Source organism: Spodoptera frugiperda, chromosome 8 (genome assembly GCF_023101765.2).
Source record: "Spodoptera frugiperda isolate SF20-4 chromosome 8, AGI-APGP_CSIRO_Sfru_2.0, whole genome shotgun sequence".
Classification (NCBI taxonomy): domain Eukaryota; kingdom Metazoa; phylum Arthropoda; class Insecta; order Lepidoptera; family Noctuidae; genus Spodoptera; species Spodoptera frugiperda.
Genome location: NC_064219.1, coordinates 11247541 through 11261280, shown reverse-complemented (window position 1 = coordinate 11261280; position 13740 = coordinate 11247541). Strand labels below are relative to the sequence as shown.

At 36.2% G+C, this 13740-nt stretch overlaps 1 protein-coding gene and 1 non-coding gene across 15 annotated transcripts in view; one reads left to right on the top strand and one right to left on the bottom strand.

Annotated features, from left to right (window-relative positions):
* LOC118275826 (AMP deaminase 2) overlaps positions 1-13740 on the top strand; it is a 41868-nt gene that overhangs the window by 1885 nt on the left and 26243 nt on the right. Inside the window, exons 1-2 of one of the 14 annotated variants that reach the window (XM_050695447.1) lie at positions 2915-3059; positions 7025-7176. The exons of 3 other annotated variants lie outside the window; for them this stretch is intronic. In XM_050695447.1, coding sequence (XP_050551404.1) covers positions 7104-7176 — 73 coding nt within the window. In that variant the 5' untranslated portion in view covers positions 2915-3059; positions 7025-7103. Of the gene's footprint in view, positions 1-2914; positions 3129-7024; positions 7177-11117; positions 11287-13740 lie in introns of those variants that run through there. 10 more of the 14 variants (XM_050695455.1, XM_050695448.1, XM_050695456.1 and 7 more) reach the window with 10 other exon arrangements.
* Positions 10552-10641, bottom strand: Trnay-gua (transfer RNA tyrosine (anticodon GUA)). The gene is given in 2 exon segments: positions 10552-10587; positions 10605-10641. It is a non-coding gene; the product is annotated as a tRNA-Tyr (tRNA).

The following is a 13740-nucleotide window of genomic DNA, read 5'->3' as shown; positions in this document are numbered from 1 at the left end:
GTAGATACCCTAGTACGACTGTTTGCTTCATGTTCAGAGCAGAGTAGAGTTTGATTTTCTCGAGTCGGCCAATTAGAGCGCCGAACGCGGTCTCGTTTCGATTACTTTAAACATAAAGCAAACTCATACTAAGGGTACAGGTCTCCACTTTCATCACCAAGTAACTTCGACTGTTTCTTTACATAATACGCAGATATTCAATATTTTATCTGTCTCCATCTAGTCGCGATGGCATCCTGTTCGGCCTCTTCATTGACAGACTGACATCTGTCTATCCAGCTGTCTATCGGTCGCTTCAGAACTGATACTGGCTGATAAGATACCGCCGTTATAATGGTAATGTACCATTAGAGACGGAGATGATTTTAGATACGATATAGTGTGTGTGTAAGAAGTACTTATCATCCGTTTTATATCCCTGAAGCCTGAAGGCATAGGTAGTTTGGGCCTTAGACACACACTCACGCATCCACTTATAGAATACAATGGCGCATCACGCGCCATTGTATTTTATATTCTTCTGTATTCTATAAGGATTTCTGTATGCCATGCGCGGCGCAAATAATATAGTTAAGTGCCTACAAAAATTATCTGAGCAATATCTTATTTTTGTAAACCAGTCAGTTTCATTCAATATCTGAGTATAAAGCTTGAACCAAATTGTTTACTGGCATTATATGGTGTAAACTGTAACTCTTATTATACATCTTTGTAGACCTGGGGTTACACAACACACGTAGATAATTTATATATCCATTTGGAAGTCAGCGCCTGCAGATGGAAATGGGACATAACCTTACAGAGTTATATACGTATCTTATCGTTATCAGATACACATTACATAAATAGGTGCTTACTATTTCAGTTATTCGTGGAACACAACATAGTTGCCATCTGTCCTTTACCTAATAGTAAAGTCATATTTGCGAAAGATAACTTCAAGAAGAATGTAATCCAGTGAGAATTTCCTATTTCCGACATCAGAGAGGTCACATATGATGTGCCCAACGTTGTAACTGGGCGGATACTATCGATCACCTACCACAATACTCGTTAACTTTTATTTAGATTTCCAAATTTCTAGTAGTCAATAGATTTCTAAATCACTCAACACTTTACCTGTATACCTATGCTGTATTTAACTCTCGGCTGTTGAAGATTTCCAAATTTCTAGTAGTCAATAGATTTCTATTTAAGTCACTTGAAACTTTACCTGTACCTATTAAGGCTGTATTTAACTAAACTCGATTCTTGTTCGCACGTACAGAACAAATAATGAGGAATAGAATCGGAAATATGGAACAAACAAAATATATCAATTTGATCAATATTAGGAAAAAACATTTGTTATGTTTTATTACTGAAATTCAGCGTCCAAACAAACTACACTTGTAACACATTAGTATAACTATAATAACAGCTATAAACGACAGTGTCAATATCCTAAAATGACAAGTAAATAGAGACGTTGAACTTGGCCTGAGTTCCATGTTCCGCACCGCCCACGCCACCGCTCTGATTGCGAGCTATTTCTGTCTGCGAACCATCGCATTGTGGCTTCCACTTATTTTGATTAAATCCAGACATTTATTTTGTATTTGGCCATGTTGGTAATCTAGATCCATACTTAGTAGTGGGTACCTATATAAACACAATTTAAATTCTAGACTATCTCTTGGGTACCTAATTTGACCTAAGTGTCTTTAGGTGATTTATTAGCAAACGGTTTTATTATTGGTTCGTGAGCTTAGGGCCATAATATACTTCAATAACAGAAGAATAGGTTCTGCATCAGGCATAGAATAAAATGGTAGTAGTAGTCAGTAATAAATAGTCCGTCCGAGTACCTTCAGTCAGATTATATTTAGCAATAGGTCATGATGTGTCAAACAATCGTGAATGTCCGCCCCTCCAGCTATGCGTCATCAGTATGCAAGTCCAATCAGTCTGTCATCGCCTGCACACCATTGGCCATCCCTGATGATGGACAAGAGGAGACGGCAGTATTTAATTGAGCTGATTGCCAGATCTGAAGAGTAGTGGAATGGATCATAATTTATATCTAACTGGTACCCATCTGGTTATGTGATGAAGAAGAGCTTTTATTTCGGATTTTGTGGTATTTGTCCTTTAACCTCATAATTAAATTATCACAGATAGTGACGAATTTAATCAAAAGTGTGCATTGTCGGTGACAATCTTCATAAACTTCATTATGTTTCAATATTTAACATGAAAAACTGCATTATCTGTTTGATAAAAGACAGTTTCACGCATTATACGACGAATCAGTCTACCTATCTGTAGGTATATCTTGTAAGGACAGCTATTTATAATGCACTCAGATTTGCCTTGACTCACTGGAAAACATCTAGAATGTTCCTACACGGCATAAACAAGCGATTTTCATCGTGACTACAGCTTATAAGTAGACACCGAATTCGGAGAAATATGTCTTTGTTCGAAAGTACGTGACATAGATCTTTCTGAATTTGTAAAGAAACTCATTTCCGCTTGAGTCAACAGATATAATGAAGTCGGTAAAAATAGAACCATATCAGAGGTAGAGGTAGGTGCACGCCACGCGCGAGTTGAAGGTTTGTGGGAACTGTGTGGTAGATGTGATGTGTGCCTGTACCAAGCACCACCATGTGTGTGTGGCTTGTGGTACGTATACACTCCATAAACACCAAGTCTAGAAACTATTAGTTAAACGAACTAGCAGTAAATATCTAAAGCTGAACAGCTAGTGACAAATTGCTTGTAAACTCGTATAATATAATGATACGGCTCACCAGGTACTAAACTGTTATGCCACCCATAAAACTCCAACTCATTGCATTTCAAACTTTAAGACAAGGACATTAAATTCAAAACACATTATCTAACCATCTACTCTGAAGTAATTTACACAGTAATCTTGGAGCGACAAGGCATAATAGATCGCGCGTGACGCTTCACTGAAAACTGAACGAACAAAAGAGTCGAAACGAACATCGTGCCAAGCTCAGTCTGGGGCCAAACATTGCCACAATAACATAGTGTTCATAGTGCTCAAAGTAAATAACTGGTGGACTGGTCGAGTGGCTGTGTCTTGGAATTTTCCAGTTGGAAATATTACGTGACAGGTGCATAGTGTTCCATTTCGGAGTGGCTTGACGTCAGAACTGGAGTGTTGCGTTAGTTGTGGCCAAATCGGCTATTTGTCCACTTGCAGGGACATCTCGTCAATTAGGTGCACTGAGTCACCTCGCTTGCTTAGACCAGGTACTCTAGTGTCCGATATTGAACAGCAAAGGTACATGACTACACGTTCACCCAGCGTCCTTGACATGGCATCGATTTGAGGCTTTCGCTCTATAAACTTGTCACACGGACAAAGCTGGTGGAACTCGTGAACAATAGTGGTTTGATCAGCAGGTAGCAGGTGTAATTTCCTGATAATGTTGATGTAGCGATTGATTGCTCGATAGCAACATCACCGATTTATGACGGGTTACGCTTGACTGTATTTGCAATGACTAGGGCAATTTGTGTAATGTACGGGAGATGAAGCGTCATGTTTTGATTCGAACAATTTTGTCAAGTCATCGATGTTTTCAAACGTTCGAGAAGATGGTACCTATTTACTTATAAGTAGGTATAGCTATGTATGCCAAGGTTTTCTTGAAAGACCGCGAGATTGCAATTAGAATGAAAGGATAATGATATCATTGAGAGTAGTTAATCTGTTCAATTGTTTCCATTATCGGTAGATATAATCTTAAAATAAATAATTCAAGATCAATTAGTAATCAAGTACTCTTTGTTTTATCGCAGAAACAATAACAGACCAAATTAAACCATTACATAAAATTGGAGAACTTAATCGATCATCTATTTTCCTTTAAATCGATTCCGATATCTCGGTACACATAAATCGATTCCGATAGGTCTTTGACTTTGAGTGGTCGCCGGCGCGTCGCTGCGTTTCAGTGGGTGTTTGGCAGCTCTCCCGCTGAAAATAGCACCGACTTTGTTGTCAAGTCACTGACTGAACTGCTACCTGCGTCTGCGCCGATTTGACACATATAATTTAAGATGGCGCCAAAAACAACATGCGTTTTGTTTTGGGTGCGCTTGCGCATTTAGGTACTTTGATTGATAGTAAATTAAGATTATAACTGATGAAGAAAATTAAAACAGCGATATTTTAAAATGCATGCAGTTTGAATCAACTTAAATCAGTTTTATATCGAGATATATAATATAGAGTTGGATTAGGCCCACTGACTATTGTTGACTATTTGTTTATGGAACTGTCAAGGGCGTCCTCATAAAAGAAAATAATCCACCTTTTCCCTATTGCAGTCCTTCTGTCTGCAGTCTGCCTGCACACCACAAACCACTAAATGACGACCGCAACACAAGATTGATTGCCAGGCAAACGTCGCGAACGTTATCATTTATAATTTTAATTACAAACACTTATTTAATGTGTAGACAAGTATTCTTCTGAGTTAAATAATGAGGCGTAGATTATAAAGGAATATAAAAGAGGATAATTTGTGTCTAATGGATTTAGTTTCGAGTGAGAGTACTGATGATAGATGGACGATCTGAACAAAATACGTTTGTTTTTAATAGTTTTAAACCTAACGTCGTTTTCAAACTTTTAAGAGATAGTTCAGAATAAGTAACGTTAGAATGTATATTGTCAGTAGGTTGGATTTTGAGTTTTTCTTTATCTATAAGACATACGACAGAAAGAAGAAGTGCACTTGTTAAATCCTTTATCATAAACGAAGAACTTTAACTCTAACTTGTGGTACCAAGGTACGGTCACAATCCAGATCAGTGGTTCCTGAAATGGTCTGGATTAAGACCTATCTTAATCAAGTTCCTAAACTCAAGACCCAGCTTCAGGGAATTAAACCGTTACCAATATGAAAAGCTTGGGAAACCCTGATCTAGGTTTTAACTGAAATCTGAGTTGCCCATTAAGAAGGGAACGCGATGCGTAAAATTAATTAAATTTTTGGTTATTTTAAAAAAAATCGTTGCCAAATTCGATTTCTCCTGTATCGTGGGTGCGTTTACAAACATACAATTGCACATGCATATGACACCCAGACCCGAAACAACAATTTGTGGATCACACAAAGAGTTGCTCCGTGCAGGAATCGAACCCACTACACGTTGCATGGCAGCCAGTTACCCAGCCACCGCGCCAACCGTGCAGTCAATAAAATAAATATTTGATCACAAACAAACCAAACAACGTTCCTCAAATGATTTATTTGTTTACTAAGCGTAATTGACTGTGATCGCGTCTCAATCGAATGCCAAAGATTAGCTTTGAAACGGACGCCAAATGTCGAACTAATGTAAACATCAGAACGCGTCGTTAACAACACTGTGACATACGAGCGACATGCATCCAAATTAGTTTTATTTCTTGCACTGAAAAAGAAATAGTTGTAATAAATAAAGCACCTCATATACCATAAATAATGTATCTTGTTGGTTTTGAGGCAGGGTTCGCGTGCAAGTAGGACGCGGACGCCATCGCCATATTTTCCGACACGAAATTAATTTCCGCATTTTATTGATTTTAATTTATATTTGATGTTCAGTTTCTGAGTAGTTGCAATTGGTGTTCGTTTCCACGAAATCAGTTTAATAACATAACCGTGTTCGAACTCAAAGTTATATTGGAAGTCGGGTTTCTGGAATTACATATACTTACCTATTAATATAGTTAATGGAATTGTGGTATGGCTTCAGTTTGAAAATTACATTTTGTAAGGTTGACGTGGAAATGTACCATATTGAACGTTGTTTACCTATAAATCTAATGCTGATGAAACTAATAAACATTTTATGATAGACTTATAAACAAGTTGCAAGCTGCAAAAGTCTAATCTTTCTGGTTGATGCCCTCGTTAGCTGCCAAGGAGTTATAAGGTTAAAAAATAACATCAAAAATAACAAATTAAATCGATCTGCCACGTTATTCTTAAATATCTAATTTAGTTTTCTTTTCTTGTACCAAAATAGTTTGTACTTAGATTTTCCACTGTAAAAGAAAATTCCTAGTAATCGCTGATAAGTTATCGTGTATTGTTCCAATACGTGCGATTTCCCGGTTATCGACATAATCCGTAAATAGCCACGGTAGAGATAAGGAGCCATTCAATCACTGTTACCGATATCTAACCGTGACGGTCACTGTATAGTCTAGATAGTAGATACCCAATATACAGTGATGTATGTTCTTATAAGATAAACGAGGATGCGTATACCCTGGTGGTAAGAGGTAAGACACCCGAAACACCAGAGGCGTTACAACTACCTTGCCGGACTTTCGAACTAAGGATTTGAGAGTTGTTCGATTAGATAATTGGGTCTCCAGTAAACTCACTCACACGACGAAATACAACGCAAGTTTTCTATTCTACTGTCTGTTAAATTAAAATTTGAACCTTGTGTGTGTGCGTGTCTGTATGAATGATGGAAGTAATTGAAAGTTAACGTTAAATTGCTGTACCTACATTAGAAAAGCGAAGACACGTGTCCTAAAAAGTTACAGAAAGTTCCTATACATATGTATAGGTAGAGGATTCAATGATGATCACAATTGTTTCTTTACATTAGGTAGTGCCCTCCATTCCTTTGTTACACAGCTGATTTAATATCGACACTAAACCTCTTCTCAATTCTCCAAATGACGAACAAACACACGAATGCACCTGTACGATGATGTCCTATTGCAGATTGACTGTTATCACGCAATAAATCTTATATTTTGATAAGTGAAGATTTTGCTACACGAATGTACCTAACTCAGGACATTAGCCACTCCATTCAGTCGACCGGTATGACGCCGCGTAATCCATGATTGTATCTTTAAAACCTTTAATAATACCTATTTCAACACTAAAATATCAGTTTTTCTAACATAGTTTGTACCTATAACCAACCAATTGTTTTTTAACCGACGAAAAACATAGGAGGTTCTTAAGTCTATGCGTATTTTTTACAGATACAATCATAGATTACTTTCGTTGTGTGTTTACAAGGAACTTTAGTGATATGTTGTGATGGACTATTAGACTTGTAAAATGTCTATAAGAGGAGTGCAAGACGGATCAAGATCTCCGAGGATCATCACTGATTCCTTCTTCGAAGACGATGGTAAGTTGTGTGTGTGTGCCTTTATTTTACTTAATATAAGTAATGTAAACTTTTGTTACTTCAATTAAGGATTTCAATGACAGATGGTTAGATAATGACTCTGTGTTAAAACATTTGGATCATATACAAAATGACAAATCATAACATCACCGTCATTTTAAAAATTAGTTACATTCCAACGAAACTACATACATACATACGTAACCTCACCTCACGCCTGTCTCCCATGTGGGTAGGCAGAGACCTTTTTTTTCATCGGGGAAAATCATCCAATGTCTTCTCTCGCCAGGGCAAGGCGAGAGGCAGTGTCAGACTCTTACTGACTAAGAAACACCCCGTTCCTACTCCTGCTTGTCGAGCCGGAGCCCCAGTAAACCCGCTAGGTAGTCCGCAGCTCCGAAATTGCTACGAATCTTACACATCTCTTTCGCTTCATCAACAGTCATCAGTCTTTTCATGCATGATCGTTGGTTTGTACTTTTAATTTGGCTCTTCTTTAATATATTGCCAATCTGCAATGAAACTACTGTTACATAATTTCAGGCGTGTATTTATCAATTGAATTGTACTTCATAAGTTAGGATACATACTGAAATAAAAGAAAACAGCGTTAACGGGGTATAAAAGAAGGAGCAACGCAAAGCAAAATATTTGTGTAAAAGAAAAGCCTGACCTCTGTAATGTACAGAAACGTTATAAATAAATACGATATAGATAGGGACACGTTAAGCCACACATGGATGGGTCGGACCACAAAGGTGATGACGTCATTATTCTCAGCTCTGACCTGTAAAAGAAAGACAGTTCTGGAATCTAGGCATTGTTAGATGACCTTTAGCTGATAATCTGTTGAGCATATAAGTTTGAACTGAACTTTAGTCAAAGGTTTGATCTTAAATAAGAACATGAGAGGTCTGGGATTAAAGGTTTAAGATCTGAAGTAAGCCGTTTGTGGGATTTATTCCGTAAATACCCCTTTATTTCAATCTTCTCTTTATGTATAACCCTGTACATAGTACCCTATATATACTTACTAGGTATTTTAGTTCCGGGCACGTGATGTCGGTTTCGAATCTCGTATCAGAAAATGACAATAAAGAGATTTTTGTAATAAAAGTCTTGCACTTAACTGAACGCGACTGTGTACTGGTTGCCTGTACAATGTACACCTGTACTGCTGCCTAGATCTCTGCCAAATCTCAGCGTGATGTTATTGTGGAATGTAAAACAGTTATGAGAACGGAACGGTTATGGGAGATAATAACAGGAATCCAATAACAGATTCTTTGGCAAAACATTCCGCTCGTGTTTATATACTTAATGCTCGTGTAAATATTGATAACGAGTGTTACATAATAGCCTACCTGCTATGTACTTAGTGAATACATAATCATTATGTATTAATACAGTTCTTACGTTTCATGGGTATTTTTCATTTAGAGACTGCACGGTTGACGCGGTGGCTGTGCAGCTGGCTACTGAGTAACGTATAGCGGGTTCGACAAATGGTTAAAATTGGGAGTACATTGTACAATGGCATTACGTGCCGTAATGGTGCACCACTGCCTACCCCTTCGGGGATAAAAGGCGTGACGTTTATGTTGACGTTCTTCTCACATCTTCATTGTTGTTGATGTAGCAAGCCTCAACAAATAGATAAGGCCTAGATTAAAGCTAGACTGTCAAACTGTCAGTTAATCTGTGTCGCTTACACAATAACCTTGATACTTTACCTTATCTACAGTAAACAGTAGCAAGCTACTAGTATTTGATGTCCATTCTTGTTTCATATTTAACTGATTTGAAAAGATTCATGGATATGTTTTTATGTGGGGTAGTTCTTAATTTTAATTAGGTTAAATTGTTTTGTTTGGGACTTGGGGTATCAATCATATTTTATGTAGTTTAAGAAGGTAGTAGTTTTGCTTTTTTTTTCAATTGATTCCTTAAACTATTTATGTAAAATTTAAAATTTCTCAACGGAGTGATTGGAATAATAGATACTGAATGGTCGGTATACTTTACTAAATATTTTCTTATCAATAAATGCTAATTTTCAGTACGACAATACGACGTAAATGGAAACAATGCTGGTGTTAATTTAATTTACTAGGAAAACTTATTTAACTTACTAATAGTTATTTGTGTTAAAAAAGTCAGTAGTTTAAAATGTTAAAGTAGTCTACAATGTCTATAATGGTCACGAATTCACGACACAGGAATAGATCCTCTTTCCTGGGTTTGTTTTAAAGAAGAAAGATAAATGCATATGTAGGTAATTAGGTAGTGTCCTACATTAGCCAGTGTTATTAATTTTACCGTACAAAACGTACATAGTACCGAGATTATTTGCAATACGAATGCTTAACAACGAAATAGGCAATACAAGTAAAATCTAGGTCAAACTAGGAAAATCAATAACTAAATTAGTAATTACTTAGGAATGTCGCGTAGGTATGGTAATAATATAATAGACTAGGGCTATGTGTTAGTTTTGGCTATTATATAGCGTCACTATGCGCCTGTTTTTATACTTAATGACTATCATGAGACATACTAAAGTAACTAAAAGTCATGATTTTAGTTTTAGTTAATTAAATACGCCTGTTAATTGAAGAGGATAGGCAGAGGAATTCTACGTTGCACGCAAACTTAGATTGAGTATTTGTCTTGAAATAATTATCAGGAAACATCAATGTAAGCATGCATCCCGATAACGTTATCATAACTTACTTAATTGTTAATAAATTAATAAGATACAACTGGAAAACTATTTATGTATAGATTTGTTGGACATTACCTACTCTAGTTTATAAGTTATACAAAGTACCTTTTACTGAATAAATTATACATATAGTACTTAACTAATTTACTGAAATCAAAATCGAGAAGTCATGTTAGGCTATCGAATCAGCACCAATATACTTAACAGTTATTTAAATCAATGTGCTTATCAGTCTCTTTAAAAATATACTTGATACTAAATTCTCAGTTTCCAAGCAATTACTGAACATGGTATGGTAGCCGGCTGCATATTTAAATGCGACCTACTTGTATAAAAAATCCCGCGCGAGTCGAGTCGAGAAACTCCGCCGCCGTACAAACGGCTAATGATTCTGCATTTTTTATAAACATGTCCGATGAAAACGTGTTTTCAGTTTTATACTTTTTATTATTGTTGTTCATCGTGCTACCTTTCGATTCGTGAAATATCTTGCTAAGTAATCTAATAATTTATGCAACTTTAACCATTAAAAATGTCGTTAAAATCTTCTTAACAAATTATAGAAACTTAAATAACAAATATAATATACGAAAATATTGGAAAAATATCAACAAATACAGAGTTAAAAAAAATATGACGACAAAAAGAATTCCTTCGAGCCGGATTTGAACCAGCGACCTATGGATATCAATGATTGTTTACTCTACAGTCCACCGCTCTACCAACTGAGCTATCGAAGGCTTGTGGGAGGTAGCGAAATTTTAGATCCCTTGCTCACGGTGTGTGCAAGCTAACAATAGGGTGACGATGATATTTTGAAATCTGAATATTATTGTTATATGGCGGTAATTTAATTAAATTTATTAAATTTAATAATAATAGAATTAAATGTAAATTATTTCTGAAATATTTTATACTGATATTTATCCTCATCGAAATAACATTGTTTCTATTCGTATGTGTATTTTTACATGACTACTTGATAGGTACCAAGTAGTCAGTACTAGTGGTTCTTATCACACAACTTTATTTTTAGCACAATAATATTTTTTCTCCATGCTATCGCGGAACGTAGCAACTTGTTGTTTGTGTTGCGAATTCATTATTAGTTAAACAAAAGCCGATCGGGGTCTACGTAATAAAGTCACCTTATAAATCGTATCGTTTTGTTTACAATGGCGGGTCGCGTGTGTGGGGCGAGTGTGTGGCAGTGGGTCCGGTCTCTCAGTCCGCGTCCGTCGGTCCCGTGCGCCGGCCGCATCACCGAGCACCCATCCGCTGTGATCGTACACGCGGCACTCGCGGCGCGTGGCACACCATATTGCAACAACTCGATTTGACAACTCATACATCCATGTGATAATGACACTGTGATAACACGACATGTTTGTATACGTAGTTTTAGAAAGTTCACAAGTATTACATTCTAATGCGTCTCACTGCTAACTAGTTTCTGTCTAACTTGAATTATTTGCACTGTTTGCAACGCAGTTAGCACTCCAAGCTCCAAGACTATGGACTAATTTTTCGTCGTTATTTACTATTTCGGGAGGTACAGACAGAATGTTTCACTTAACTGGCTGTGGGAATATGGGTTAATAGAACCAACCGGCTCTCTAAAATAACGAGTGCTAATGAGATGTGTGAGGTATTTTAATAGATTTCACTGTGTTAATAAATTAGCGTTGTTAAAAGTTCTGAATTGTTTCAAGTTTAATCGCATGTAAGTTGTCCAATTAGTAAACACCTTCACGCAAGGATTCAAGTGTGCAGGAACAGTGAAAGTTTCGTTAACAGTTTAAAACAAAATTATACTTACCTATTGAATGACATTTTGCTAAATCGTTGACAACGTAACATCTTCATCTAAAAAGGAAATATAAGTCTAAGAGGTTATCGATTGATTTAACAGAATTGTTTAAAATACCAAACAGTTTCGCTATTACCGATTGGTCAATTAGGATTCTTTAGTTGCAACAGTAAATAATGGTCCAGTTAGATCTTCCCACGCAGGTATGCATCTCAATTATCATCAATAAGTGCGATGTTTCCACAAATTACTAAAACTCTGCCAGCTGTGTAGATGGACTGTTTTTTCTTTACTTCGGTCAAGTTATACTGTCCTAGATTATATAGTTTATGAATTATGCATCAAGCATTATAATGATGTGGTCTACAATATTGCTACTGGCTATTTACTTTCCATTTTATGTTCATCAGTGTATAAAGCACAGGTTATATAAGAAAAAATATCTACTTTATGCTTACGTTAGATGAAGGTGTTTTACCTTATATTTGCCTACTTATAGGATAGGCTCGATTACTGTGTATCATATTTGTATAATGAAACAGTTGCCCAAACTTGTATTTCATCATCTAACTCAACATTTTATTTAAGTTGCGGCTCTAAACTAAATAAAATCAATTTGCGTTGACAATATCGTGATAATTTATCATACAATAACACATTATCAAATGGTAAACAAGACGTTAGTAATTTAAATAGCTAATATTCTTTTCCTCACACGTCTAATTACGTATTAATGGAAAATACCCTCGCCATGGTTTGCCATTATGTCGTACAGACGTTGGATGGCATTAGACTCATAAATTAGCTATAAGTGGGTTGTTAGGACGCCTCGCCCTAGGACTGACGGCTCAATAAAAATACTAACCTAATCGGTCTTCACAGTCCTCGTGTGCAGTGCGACTACATCCTGTAAGTAGTCCAGATTCATTTTGCAAAAGACGTAACTATGGGAGAAGTAGTATTGAAGTGTCATATAAGTTCAATAAGTTCTTAATCACGTCGCTTGTGACATGTTTATTGATGTCTTTACACTGAGGACAAGGATAATGTATGCTAGTAGTAAACATAACATTTGTTTGCTTTAATTAACTCAACTTAACATATCATGTCATATCATGACTCATTTTATAATATTAGATTGAGAACTAAATAAAGACTCCGGTGTGGATTTGGAAGCTATTTTTGTTAGGAAAAGTGTTTATAAGTCAAGTAATTGTGTATTTTGGCAATGTGTTCAATACGTTTCATTATTTTTAGTAATGAAAAGTTAAACTCTCACTTTTCTTTGCAGAAAAAACTGCATGTAATCAAAGAAATCATGAATGTCATGTCGTCATTATTTTCTAAATCATTATAGTGACATGGGGGATCATGGTGTTACGCACGGAAGATTTTGAATTAACCTGAATCCGCCTCGGCTTGTTAGGAATGGCATTACTGGCAAAAAACCAAACAAGGACCAGACGGATGACGTCACTGTACAGCATACATAATGCGACATTACAAACATATCACAAGTACGCTAACAAACGCACAAACCATATGAAATGAATGCTAAAAATTTCAAATAATGGCTTTAGTTAAATTCTTGCTTTTGACCGCGGCATGTTCCGATAACGATTTTTATATAGATCTAAATGTAACACTGATTTGGTTGTATGTACCATTGTTGTATATTAATAGCCTTGATATGCCTTTTAAAAAAGAAAACAATCTTAAAATGGAATTTATAATTAACAATTTGTATTTCTGAGCACCATTTCGTTAAAAACAGCTGTTATTTATAGATGTATCAGTATTATTAGAAGGTCATCAAGACTAGATCAACAGGGTGCGGTGACGTGGTCCGCTCAGCTGTTCGTTCGTCGCCATTGCGGGCATGCCGACATAGGGTCGTATTTGGGTCGAACAACATAATCTGTTGCTACGCGCATTTCAATCTTTTGCGACAGAACGAGACTTAAATTTTTGACTTTAATTATAAAAATGTTCTGTAGTTATTGACATTACAAAACGTTGTTTTTATTTC